This window comes from Micropterus salmoides, unplaced genomic scaffold (genome assembly GCF_014851395.1).
Source record: "Micropterus salmoides isolate LMB-PRFRI ecotype aquatic unplaced genomic scaffold, ASM1485139v1 Ms_hic_scaffold_10, whole genome shotgun sequence".
NCBI lineage: Eukaryota > Metazoa > Chordata > Actinopteri > Centrarchiformes > Centrarchidae > Micropterus > Micropterus salmoides.
The window spans coordinates 32,895,214-32,909,108 of NW_024040041.1; the positions used below are offsets into that span (position 1 = coordinate 32,895,214).

The 13,895-nt window shown below is 39.1% G+C and overlaps 1 protein-coding gene across 1 annotated transcript; it reads left to right on the plus strand.

Moving 5' to 3' along the window:
* Positions 1 to 293: 293 nt before the first annotated feature.
* On the plus strand, positions 294 to 10,607 carry cdipt (CDP-diacylglycerol--inositol 3-phosphatidyltransferase (phosphatidylinositol synthase)). The gene is made up of 6 exons (XM_038708291.1): positions 294 to 461; positions 1,311 to 1,445; positions 2,432 to 2,585; positions 5,358 to 5,439; positions 5,522 to 5,603; positions 7,659 to 10,607. The coding sequence occupies exons 1-6, from the start codon at positions 419 to 421 to the stop codon at positions 7,799 to 7,801; spliced, it is 639 nt and encodes a 212-aa protein (XP_038564219.1). The 5' UTR covers positions 294 to 418; the 3' UTR covers positions 7,802 to 10,607.
* The last annotated feature ends 3,288 nt before the right edge of the window (positions 10,608 to 13,895 follow it).

Consider the following 13,895-nt stretch of genomic DNA (forward strand, 5'->3'; position numbering starts at 1 on the left):
TGTCTACAGGGAAACTTGAAACTTGATCTGTCAATAAACACTTTGAATCTTAAATCTGTGACCAGAAAACATTTATTATAAATGCTTCAAAAATGACTCAAATTATTATATTGACAAAATAAGGTCAGTTATTACACTGATTAATAGACTGATCTTTCCCGCTATAAAAACATAACATAAATACATTGTTTTGGTGGTTTTACATACTAAAATAAAAGTGGTTCTGTTTTTCATGTTCAGAAAATGGGGCTTTTATTCTGAAATCAGACTCACCAGAAGTGGTGCCCCTGGTTTTGTGGTCTGAAACGCGCGCTTGACAAAAAGGAAGTCATCTCTGGAAAATTAAACTGTCGCTTGTTGTGAGTTTTTCTTTCAAGAAATAAAAAGACGACGTTTTTCGGCCCCAAAACCCTCAACGATGGCGCAGGAAAATATTTTCCTCTTCGTTCCCAATTTAATCGGTGAGTTTCTACCGTCTTTCTTTAACGTCTCGCTAGCTTAGCTTTAGCCAACATACTGGATGCTGCTGTCGCACCAGACTCCATTCAAAAAAGTGCCGATTATAATGAACACATAGAACAATGTAATCTATCAATCAAGCTTTCGTTCTGTCTGTCTGTTTATCTACATATCGTTTGATGTTGTTTAATTATTACCCGTTTATTTTGTTCTGAAGTCTTTGCTTCATTTATTGTGAATTATTGAATACTTATATTTCTTAAGTCCCCTAAAAACCTTCAAATGAAATTATCTAAGAAATATTAAACCCTCTTTGGTTCACAACACATGTCCAAAAGCTGTGATCAGGTGTCACACGTAGACCCCCCAAAAAAAAGGTTAAGGAGCACATGGTAATATTAACTACATTAATAAAAGTACTTATCGTGATGAAAAGCTCATTTAACTGTCAGGTAAAAATACAAAAGATTTGCAGGTTCAAGCTTCTCACATGTTTGGATTTATTGCTTTTTCTTTCTGTTGTGGTGGTCATTTGTCAAGACAGTTTAATTAATTAAATAGTTAAATGAAAAACAAAATTAAACTAGTAAGGTAAAGTGACATAAATCACAGTCATCAAACAAAAAGGATCCAAAGAAGTTTTATATTTGCACACCCACACAATGTGCAATGAGAACAGTTTTCAGTTCGGATGACAGGAAATGAAAGCAAAGGACTCAAACCGTCACTCTCAGTTTGACGCTTGTGATGACAAATCAACCCCAAAAAAACCACACATCAGAGCTGATTACAGCAGAAAGTCCCGAGTACCTGTAACCGTCCAGGTGTAACGCTGTCCTCTGATCCTGCAGGTTACGCCCGGGTGGTCTTGGCCCTGCTGTCTTTCTTCTTGATGCCCTGCTGCCCGTGGCCCGCCGTCTTCTTCTACCTGCTCAGCGGTCTCCTCGACGCCTTTGACGGTCACGCCGCACGGGCGCTTAATCAGTGTACGTATCTTTTATTACAGATGTGCCACAGAACCAGCTCTGTGTGTGAACGCGCACAAGGAGTCTGACTCCGGTTTAAAGTCACTCTCAGTGTTACACGCAGAACAGCTGGAGCTCTCAAAGTGGGTGTTTGAGGAGGATCAGTAACACAGCGACATGATGTCTGAGTGTTTGGGTCATGAGTTTCACACACTTTCTGAAACAAAACATCTAAAAGTAAAAATCCCGTCAGACGGGGGACCGAGGTTCGAGTTTGTGTGCGTTTAGGGGCCCTTGATGTGAAAGAGAACCACTGATTTACAGGACAACAAAGATTTATAAACATAAAGCTATTAAATTCATCTAAAAAGCGACAGTGTTCAACGCCTGTAAACAAGTCACGTGTTCTGTAGGTTTCAAACAAATACAAATAATGCAAAGGGATGAATATTGAATGATTAATGTAATAGATTACTTCATATACAGGAAGTAGGTAGTTATGTTCGTGCATACATGTCTATCTAATCTTATCTAATCTTAACATAGTTATATTACAGATACTGTTTCTCTGCATTATTATTATTATTTACGCCGTTGTTATATATTGTAGGATGATGCACATATAGTTTAATATACTTCTTAATGTCTTTGTTCTATATATATATATATATATTTCTATTCTGGAATGAGAGCGACCGTGACGTGACCAGTGTCCCCCCGGGGATCAAGAAAGTATTTCTGGTTCTGATTAGTGGTGAAGGTTGTTGAAGGTGTATGCAGCCTGGAAGGAAAACCTGCAGACGATACTCAGGGCTGACATTGGGTTTTTTTTTGGGTTACAACATTTTTTCCCCAACTATTCTTAAAAGAGCGAGAGTGTTTGCTTAAATAAATGTCTTTGACCTTCTGGAACCAAACCTGAGCCGTAAAGAGACTCGTTTATTTACCACCTGAACCCCGTCATGCTGTTCGTCACTGATCACGTTCCCGCTCATGTTTTCTTTCAGCCACCAAGTTTGGCGCCATGTTGGACATGCTGACTGACCGCTGCGCCACCATGTGTCTGCTGGTGAACCTGTCCCTGATCTACCCCTCCTACACCTTCCTGTTCCAGCTCAGCATGTGTCTGGACATCGCCAGCCACTGGCTGCACCTGCACAGGTACGTCACGGCCACGGACACGCAGATAGAGAAATGGCAAGTTGTAAAGAAAGCGAAGCTCTCAACTCCGGCAGGAAGAAAAACTAGGAAGTAGATGTACAGCTGCAAACAGATGGAATGAAATAACTCGTGAGAACGGCACCTACGTGGATATCTGCAACACTGACCCCCATCTCACACTTCATTTTACCAAAATAAATACATGAACTGAAACCTGTTTGAGTGACTCGTTCATATCTGGAGATTTATGGTGAGCTATAAATAATTCACGCATCAGCAAGAGGACTCAGCTTAGAACAAAATAAATCACACGGTAAAAGTATTTATGAAGCCTTTAATTACAAACGATCTCAAAGCTTGGACAGCAACTCTGTCGTCCGGTCACAGGAGTGTATTTATAAAAATATATATATATTATTTTAAATCTTATCATTCTGAGTAAAATAATGGAGAATAGAAAAAATTATTATAATTTAAATTGGAACGGAAGAAAACAGAATAACTACTTATTTTAACATTTCCGCTCTCAGTTGTGCGTAAGAGTGATCTTAAGTGTGCGTAGATTCTGTTCTCTGAACAAACGCCAAATAAGAAAACTCTGGTGAACGTCAGAATCTTCGTGAAAACTGTGTGAGTGGGTTTTAAGGAAAAACAGTTGGTGAATGAGGCTGAATGTTCTGCATGTGGAGGTTATTATTATTATTATTATTATTATTATTACTTGAGCCCGACCGATATGGGATTTTAAAATCCGATAGCCGGTATATCGGCCGAGATTGTTTTTTCCCCTTATTTTAAGAAACGCATGACATAAACAAAGATTATCCCTTAAATGTTGTTATGTTGAGACCTCACCAACATACCATGACATAATGCAATATTTTTAAAAAAGTACAACAAAATATATCAAGGTTTTGATGAATAAGATAAATAGTTTTTTTTAAAGTATCTGATTTGTTATAATTATAGAGTAATACTACTAATGAACATTAAGTAAATAGTGTATTGTGGGGGCAGGAAAACAGAAACTAAAGTTGACCCATATACTACTACTATTAATACTACGAATAATACCATATATCATATCTAATGTCATTGCTATAATAATAATAATAATAATAATAATAAACAGGGCTCTCCTACATAGGCAAGTAATTTTAATATATATACAGTTTATAAAAAATGCAGTAGTTATTAGGCATGTACATTTCGTCTGTGGTACAGTGACACTGTTTAATAAATGACTACAAGGAGGAGCTGAAACTTTGAGGTTTCACACCAACGTTTCACATTCAGACGAAGAGGGAACGTTAGAGAACTTTGTTAGGCAGGAAGCCGTGTTAGATACTTGTTCAGCTCACAGGTATTCGCTACAAACACTAAAGTTTAAAGCCCCCCTCCAGTGTATTTTGACATTTCTATGATATTTCACATTTTTCTGAGTCATTTCAGAAAGTTAGCTAACAGAGGGACTTCATTTTATTGGTTTAGTGCGCTGTTCATGTTCATTATGGCATCTGTGAGTGCGGCGTTTGAGGACAGATGACAGAAAACCGTAGCCAAGTACATCCAGCTGCAGCCCGCAGACCTGACAGAAGTTAAACTTCCAAATATGGTTTGTCCCAGAAGCCACCTGATGAGGTTAATCTCGGCTCACGTGCGGCGTAGATCCTAATCGTTTCAATCTGCGCTCTTCTCTGTTCTTATGTTCTTGTGAAACGTCATCAGTCGCAGCCAAAGTCCTGCTCCAATTCAAAAGTCCGCATCAAGCCAAGTACAGTCAAATACCCGGATGTGTTCTCGCTCCGCCCGTTTTACCGAGCCTGCATCGGTGGTGACCAGATATCCCAGAATGCATTTCGCTGCCAAAAAGCGGAAATGTCGGACGAGAAAACTCGCAACTGTAACTTATAATACTGCTGTTCTTGTGTGACATACAGTAGTTCGTCATGCGGGAATATAGTTGTTTAAACTACAAATATGTGTTTGATTTCTCAAGACAGAGCTGATTTAAAAAATTGTCAACTGTCAATTGTAATTACAATGTATGTAAAATAGTATATTAATACTATAATTCCTGCAAATATTTATTTATAATAGCCAAATGATAATTAAAAAGAAATGTTTCAATTCATACCACTGTTGTTGTATATTTTAAGTTTCAGGAACCAAGAATATTCTGTAACGTTACATAACGAGCCAGATGTATCTTGATTTAGGTTAAAACTTCACAACATTACATTGAGAATTTAATGATAGAATAACACGAACATTAACAGCATCGTTCGGTTGTTGCTGCACATTGGTGGATGGGTCACCGTGAGGGATTGAACCCGGGTCTCTCACACCAAAGAATCAGAAGGAGCTTTATTGCCAAGTAGTGTTTTACACCTACAAGGAATTTGCTTTGGTGTTAAGGTAGACAGACACACATCTGATGTAGAAATATATAAATATGTAATAAACAAATGCAAGTTATATAAGAATAACAGAATATCACTTTAGCAATCATAAAGTTGCAATAATAATCAGAATAATTGAATTAGATATTTTTTCATAATCTGTTTGCTTGTGATTTCTGTTTGTTTTGAGAGTTACCGGCTGGTGTTTGCACGTGCGCTCTTTCTTCACGAGAGTTCACTGTGATGTTTGATCCACGACGTTTATCTCCTGCAGGAGACGATGAATCAACCTCATCCTGGTAAAATATCAGGAGCACCGCCTCGCTCGGTCCGCCGCTCTCATCGTCTTCTTTTGTTTCTGTTTTCTCAGCTCGACTGTGAAGGGATCGGCCAGTCACAAGACCATCGACCTCTCTGGCAACCCGGTCCTCCGCATCTACTACACGTCCAAGGCGAGTAGCGCACGCACACAAAGACACACTGTAACAGATATTTAATGTACGATTTGGAGTAAAACGCGTTTTCTTCCTGCAGCCGGTGCTGTTTGTGATGTGCGCCGGGAACGAGCTCTTCTTCTCTCTGCTCTACGTCCTCCATCACATCGAGGAACCTTTTGGTAAGACGCTCCTTCCCCCCACTCAGAGCCTGCGCCCACAGACTGCTGGCCACAGTATATAACACGCCACACTACTGTTGTAGCGCTGTTGAAGGTCTCGTCTTGGGCTCGACATCATTTCTGTGGCGACGGCGAGAAAGGCCACAGAAAGCTTTGTAGCTAAAGTTACCTTGGCTAATCTCAGCTGCATACAGCTACTGACATTAACCGAGTAACTGCCCACTTCTTTGTAGAGTTTAAATATTAAATAGGTTGCTCTGTATGGGGTAAAAACACGACACGTTACTTTAACAGAGCTAATTTTGAGTTTGAATACACAGTTGCAGATCAGATATAAAGATCAAATGTGAAAGATAAGAGTCAAACAGAAAGGCACTGGTCTTGGTCTTGTCTTGGTCTCAACGCCTCAAAGTCTTGGTCTTGACTCTGTCTCAACCCCTCAAAGTCTTGGTCTTGGTTTGGTTTTGTCTTGGTCATGTCTTGGTCTCAACCCCTCAAAGTCTTGGTCTTGGTTTGGTTTTGTCTTGGTCATGTCTTGGTCTCAACGCCTCAAAGTCTTGGTCTTGACGCTGTCTCAACTCCTCAAAGTCTTTGTCTTGTCTTGGTCTCAACGCCTCAAAGTCTTGGTCTTGACGCTGTCTCAACCCCTCAAAGTCTTGGTTTTGTCTTGTCTTGGTCTTGTCTTTGTCTCAATCCCTCAAAGTCTTTGTTTTGTCTTGGTCTTGTCTTTGTCTCAGTCCCTCAAAGTCTTTGTCTTGTCTTGGTCTTGTCTTTGTCTCAATCCCTCAAAGTCTTTGTCTTGTCTTGTCTTTGTCTCAACCCCTCAAAATCTTGGTTTTGTCTTGTCTTGGTCTTGACTCGGTCTCAACCCCTCAAAGTCTTTGTCTTGTCTTGGTCTTGACTCGGTCTCAACCCCTCAAAGTCTTTGTCTTGTCTTGGTCTTGACTCGGTCTCAACCCCTCAAAGTCTTTGTCTTGGTCTTGTCTTTGTCTCAATCCCTCAAAGTCTTTGTCTTGTCTTGGTCTTGTCTTTGTCTCAACCCCTCAAAGTCTTGGTCTTGGTTTGGTTTTGTCTTGGTCATGTCTTGGTCTCAACCCCTCAAAGTCTTGGTCTTGGTTTGGTTTTGTCTTGGTCATGTCTTGGTCTCAACACCTCAAAGTCTTGGTCTTGACGCTGTCTCAACCCCTCAAAGTCTTGGTTTTGTCTTGTCTTGGTCTTGTCTTTGTCTCAGTCCCTCAAAGTCTTTGTCTTGTCTTGGTCTTGTCTTTGTCTCAATCCCTCAAAGTCTTTGTCTTGTCTTGGTCTTGTCTTTGTCTCAATCCCTCAAAGTCTTTGTCTTGTCTTGGTCTTGTCTTTGTCTCAATCCCTCAAAGTCTTTGTCTTGTCTTGGTCTTGTCTTTGTCTCAGCCCCTCAAAGTCTTTGTCTTGTCTTGTCTTTGTCTCAACCCCTCAAAGTCTTTGTCTTGTCTTGGTTGTCTTGATTTTTGTCTTGGTCTTGTCTCAGTCTTGTCTTGGTGTTGTCTCGGTCTTGTTTTGGTGTTGTCTCAGTCTTGTTTTGGTGTTGTCTCGGTCTTGTCTTGGTCTTGTCTTGGTCTTGTCTTGGTCTTGTCTTGGTCTCAACCCCTCAATGTCTTGGTGTTGTCTTGGTGTTGTCTTGGTTCTGTCTTTGTCTTGTCTTGATTTTGTCTTGGTCTTGTCTTGGTCTTGTCTTGGTCTTGTCTCTGTCTTGTCTTGATTTTGTCTTGGTGTTGTCTTGGTTCTGTCTCTGTCTTGTCTTGATTTTGTCTTGGTCTTGTCTTGGTTCTGTCTCTGTCTTGTCTTGATTTTGTCTTGGTCTTGTCTTGGTTCTGTCTCTGTCTTGTCTTGATTTTGTCTTGGTCTTGACTCGGTCTCAACCCCTCAAAGTCTTAGTCTTGTCTTGGTCTTGTCTCAGTCTCGATACCCTCTGGTCTTGGTCCTGACGTGGTCTCTGGGTGGTCTTGACTGCAACATTACCGCACTGTGGGTCGTTTCAGGTGTTATAGCTGCTGTCTGTCCTCTCTCTCTCTGCTGCAGCCTGGCTCTACTGGCTGCAGGGACTCTGCGGGACGATCTGCCTGCTGAAGTCCGGCATCAGCGTCCTGCACCTGATCACCGCTTCCCAGAACATGGCCGCCCTGGACGCCGCCGAGCGAGAGAAAAGCATGAAGACACAATGAGAGAGAGAGAGAGAGAGAGAGAGAGAGGAGGCGGTGAGAGCTTCAGCAGCAAATCCACCACGGTTTTATTAATTCTTGTTTTAAGGGTAACAGCAGACTTTGTGCACCTGAACTAACGGTGACTGAAATAAGACGTGAAACGCGGCAACATCAGAAAGAAAGAAAGAGAGTTTATGACCAAAAAAAACACAACAGTCAAATTCCAGATCCAGGCAGGTGTGATTCTTAACGGCGGATAATTTATTTCCTGCAGACGAAACACGAGTTGAAGAGCTGATGTTTCTGTGCTCTGATTTATTTTACAAGCGTACAGGAAGGTTTCACAACATAAACTGATATCACAATATAAAAATACACGTGATCTTAATGAATTGATTTGTATCACCATCACCAGGTGTATGTGTGGATGGACAGCCGACATTTGTGTCTCTCAGTTATTATTTGCATTTGAGTCACTGGTTTGGTTCACGTCCGTTTTTGCAATGTGTCTTTGCACAATTATTGACACAATCTTTCTATTTTTCACCTGTGATAAAAAAATAACAGGACAATATCTGTAATTTCTGACTCAGAGTTTCCCTAAAGTTGTCTATTTTTATGAAATATAACATTAGTCCTCATTAAGCTTCAGGAGGAAAGTGAGAGGGGAAACTCACCCCGAGTCTGAGTACGTTTAAAGTTCATGTCACTCGTGCACTGAGTGAAACCCCGGGGTCGCCATCTTTGATTGGATCAGGACAATGAGAGTCCCGATTTCAGAAACACATTAAAAATGTTTGTCATCGTGCAGCAGAAGAAACGATTTTATGTAACCGCAGCTCTAAAGGCCAGTTTATCCTTCTGTGTGGAATCTACGCTGTAGCCTGATGCAACGCAGACCGCAAGAGCTGTGATTGGTCAGCATCACATTTCCTTCTTCTTCTGCCTCAACCAGTTCAAGGGTCGTGCGTGTCATCTCCTTCTCTCATTTCTGCATTTTAGTCATTTCTCTAAGGCTGCGTTCAGACTGCAGGCCAATGTGACCCAAATCCGATTTCTTTTTTTGCCCATAAGTGACTCAGATCTGATCTTTTTATGACGGTGTGAACAAGTCACGTGGAATCTGATCTTTTCCAGTTCGGTGGTCCAAATCCGATCTTTTTAAATGCGACCAGAGTCTGGACACTTTCAGACGGTTCACACTGGAGTCTGATATGGGCCACATTTAAACTATAATGTGTTAAGTAACTGCAGCTCCAACATGATCCGCTAACGAAGAAGAAAAATAAGCTCAACACAGACGAATAAAGAAACCCCACCGCCAAGAAGCGTATAAATGCTAAAGTATAAACTGACCTTACGTGTTAAAGAACCTTGTGGGCTTTATAAAGATCGACAGGGTTTTATTTTCACATCGCTCTGTGGCTGCAGCGATAAAACACAAGAAGCACAAACTGGAGCTCGACACGTCACCGTAGCTTTTTCATCCGCTTCAATTCTGCTAATCGTAAAGATGTTCAGCAGTACAACATCTGCAGTTTAATATCCACACTGAATGCTTGTGAAATAAATCTCTTCTAATTTTTTTTTTTTTTTTTGTGTAAGGCCACAGATTTGTTCAGTAGCAGTTTGGTTTTACTTCCTCTGGTGACGACACGTAAAAAAAGACAATCAGACGTCTATTGGCCTCAACAGAAGCAAAAAAATCCACATATAATTTAATTAAATATCCAACCAGTGTGACAAAAATCTGTCACGTTGGGAATGAACTTCGATTGCCAGATTGTCAAACGTTAAGTAGAAACTCGCCGGTTTCTTCTTCTCACACGTGATTATCGGAGGGTTCTTTGTCTTCTGCGATATTAAATTTAATATCTTTGGCTTTTGGACTGTTGGTAAACAAAATAGGATGTGTCGACTGAATGGACATTTCTTTATTATTATTTATTTTCTGAGGTTTTATGGGCCAAATTAATTAAGAAAATAATAGTTAATCGATGAAGAAAACCCTGAAGTGGCTGAAGCCGGGCAACCCAAAAGCTTCAAATCGATCTGTAAAAGATTTATTGATCCGTTCAAACAAACATTCTGGAGAAAATGGCCGCCGCCGCCGCCGTGGCGTCTCCTGTTGAGTGGACGTTTCACAGTAAAGCTGAAAACTTTGACAAGAAAAATCCACTTTTATTCCTAATTTGTTGTTTTTATTGTTCATTTTTGATTCCCTGAAGTCTTCAACGACATCGTTTTGTTCTTTAATTTTAAAACTGTTAGAGAGTTCTTAAATGTGCTCAAATATTCCTTTTGTGACCTCCGAGCCGCCGCCGCTGTTGCCGTTGTGGGAAGACGATCAGTACGCGCTTATTTGACATTGATGACGTCGTTTCTTTGTGGTAGAAGAGACGTGTTTCCTTTTTGTTTTATTCAGCTTAGAAACAAATAGAAAGTTATGCGGGACATAAGTTGTTTTTTTTTACCTCACGTGAGAAGCACCAAGTATTATCCGTTATGGTTTTTGCGTTGTATATTTAAAAGTCACTGGTTGTGTGTTTGTGCTGCTGTAAAGCAAAGTTTTATCGCAGAATGTGTGTGCAAAGTTTTGAAATATAAATATTCACCTCTTGGGGTTTATTTTTTTTTGATGGAACTCATTTCCCAGAATGTATTATTATAAAATAGAAAATGTACAAACAACAACAGAACAGAAGTCTAATATTATTTTTAAAAGACGCCAATTGTTGTAATTAATATATTTGATGGTTGTTCTGTTTTGTGCAAGTGGCTTTAACTGACTAAAAGCAGCTACAAAATAAAGACAATGAAAACCTGACTTGGTGTTTTTGTCTTTTAATATTGTATTTTCCAAAATCAGCCGAGTCTCTGAGGTTGTTTCAAACATGCTGTCCTGAATATTAATTAAATCTTCTGAGAGGTTAAGAGTTAGTTTCCAAAACGTCTCTGCTGATTAAACTGGTCCTGTTCTTGATTGTAATTAGCAGAATCTTGCAGACAGTTGGTCAGTAAAAATAATGCTCACATGAAGCCCAGCAGCTCCACGTTTCTCTGTGTGTTTGGTACATTTATGCAAAGTGTCGTGCGGCTAGAGGAAGGAAACAGATACCACGTATTTACAGTTTTTTTTTACAACCGCTAACATCCTTTTGTCCAATCTGTAGTCACATTTTGAAAACTCTAAACACAGTTAGCCCCACATCGGTTTGTTCATACCATAAAGACAATTCAAGTTGTTTACACAGAATATGCAGTCAATTAACCCATTTCTGAAATGCAAATTATTATTTTTTTACGCACAAGCTTACCCAGTACCAAAACTCTGGATGTTTTTTGTGTTATTTACAAATGTCAGAATGTCAAAACCTTAAATAATGTATAAAGCATCTACTTCTGCTGCAATAGCGGCTCAAAATCTGTAGTGAAACAAGCATTTCTGAGTGAACTTATCATTGAAACATTGAGAAATGTATTGTAATTTGGATAAACTAGATCGATTACATACACAATGTAATAAAACGGGACTTTGTGGAGTTGGGTTTATCCAATGTAACAACACAGAAGAGGAGAAAAAGAAAGAATAATCCCCAAAAAGGGAGAAGAATAGTTGGACCAAGGAGAGGAAGAGCTAAACCAGGGTGTTTCTATCCAGGTGCATGTGACCAAATGCCGAAAGATCATATGGATTAGAACAGGACTAATCTAATTGTGTATTTATATTTACTGTACATTTACTCATTTAGCAGACTTACATTTGAGGAACAACATACAAGCATCCATAAAAAATCAATACAGTAAGAGATTGACGAGTGACAATAAATACTAGAATAAAGAGCCATTAGCACGTACAACATCAATGATGTGAATAACAAGAAGAAGAAGTAAGAGTTAACAAAAAGTGCAATCAGTGCAAGAGATTTGTATGGAGACAGAAGAAGAAGAAGAAGAGCACAGGAAGTGCGAGTTAGAGGTGTTTATAAGAGGAAGTGTTCTCTGCAGAGATGAGTTTTCAAGAGCTTCTTGAACCAATAACCACATAGGTTGGATTATTTGTTGAGCTGCTAATAAAGCTTTTACTTCTGTAATTCTGTCACTTGCTTTTTTTTTTATGACTCTACATTCTAAAAAGTAAAGATGACATTTTTACATAGTTCGTTCAGTTATTATACTCCGTATCTGTGGAACAAACTCCCAGATAACTGCAGGTCTGCTGAAACTGTCAGTTCTTTTAAATTAAGACTGAAGACTTTTCTTTTTACCACTGTCTTTAACTAGTAGATTGATAACTTACACTGCACTTTAACTTTTACTGTCCTGTTTTCTTTTTCTTTGTTTTTAGCCATTTCCCTATGTTGCTGTTAAACTTTTTTATATTTCCCTGTTGCTTTTATGTTTTATGTAAAGCTAAACTTTGATTTACCTTGTTGTTGAAATGTGCTATATAAATAAACTTGCCTTGCCGCCATAAATGCACACATTCGACCCCTCAAAGCAAAAATGTAGGGTGGTTTACAGTAAAAGGAAACTGAATTACAAACATGCAAAGTAATGCAGTTTTTTTAATGCCATCAACTGTTTATATTTAGAAAGTCGTTGTGCTCTGATTGATTGATCTGGTCCTCTTGGAGAGAAAACGTGCCAGTGCTTTGACAGAATGAGTTTGCTGTGTTTCGATAGACTTTGTGTATGTAGAAGATGTTGGGGGATTTTTTGTATTTTGAAATGTAGAGTTGGTGTTTTAAAGAACAAAATGTGGTTTTGAGCAGAAGATTTACAACTTGGCTAATTATGTGAGGTAGGTGTGTTGCTGTGTTAAGAGTTTCAATCAGGTATCTTAAGTTCAGGTAAACGCTTGGTAGCAATTGAAAAAAACTGTAACTTTCCCGAATGAAAGATGATCTTTCTGGTGTGTTTATTTATCTCCGCCGTGTGTTTGTCTACGTGTAGCACCGCATCCCCAAAGCAAATACCAAATAAAACAGTAACAAATAAGTTTATCATAATAACAAACAACACATAGACAAAAAAGAGAAGCCATACCCACACACAGAGAAATAGGGTTGTCATTTCTGTCCCGTGAAGGTATATTTGTCAAAAAGTACCCTGTAAGGTACAGAAATGGTCCTTAAGGCGTTAACCGTGGACCTAGGTTCAATTCCCCACTGTGACACATCCACCATTGTGTCCCTGAGCAAGACACTTAACCCCTAGTTGCTCCAGAGACGTGCGACCTCTGACATGTATAGCAATTGAAAGTCGCTTTGGATAAAAGCGTCCGCTAATTGAGTAAAGGTAAATTTTTGTCACTAGGGGTGCAGGAATGTTCTTTTAGAGGTAAAGACAAGAAGGTACAAAAACATACCAAGGTACAGTCCTTGTATCCTGCTCGGGTGAAGCTGGAGCGACAAAGCATTTGTACCCTTTTAGGTCCATTCTTCTATGTTTAATTTGTGCACAGGAGCATATACACACATATATATTTTATATTATATTATATATAGACTGCACATACCTGCATATATACAAGAACATACTACACACAGAGAGACAAACATGCATGCACATATTTATTTCCACAACATTCCTGTCTTCCAACATTACGTACAAATACTCGTTTAATTTACCTTCAATATAATCAATACAAAGTCGTACTCGCCCATCAGTTATTGTAACTTGCACTGTTTTAATTATGCACCTCATTTAATTGCACATTTGTGTTACCTTGTATGTAAGATGTCCTTGAGTGTCCTGAAAGGCGTCCCCAAAATAAAATGTATTATTATTATTACTACTACCATTAATGTACTTCAACAGACCACACTTTTTGGTTACACAATTACCAGCCATATCCTTCATTAACTGCAGTGTACTTTTTTGGACAAAACATTTTTTAAAGTTAAAATTTTGTAGCAATGAAACACAGCTGGATGTTTGGGATGTATGTTAATGCAATGTCAAAAAAAAAAAAAATTGACCCTGCTTATAATGATGATTATTGTGAACTTAAAGCACTCTTACATGAAAGTGCATTTATTTTAGTAAAAATATACTGCTGGGTGTTTGGGATGCATGTCAAATATATATGTCTTTTATGAAATGTCAAAAA

Excerpts from the sequence above, each read along its gene's own strand:
- cdipt (XM_038708291.1), top strand. The coding sequence starts at position 419 with ATGGCGCAGGAAAATATTTTCCTCTTCGTTCCCAATTTAATCG. Across the intron at positions 1,446-2,431 it reads CGCACGGGCGCTTAATCAGT|CCACCAAGTTTGGCGCCATG; the intron begins GTACGTATCTTT and ends GTTTTCTTTCAG. Across the intron at positions 5,604-7,658 it reads TCACATCGAGGAACCTTTTG|CCTGGCTCTACTGGCTGCAG; the intron begins GTAAGACGCTCC and ends TCTCTGCTGCAG.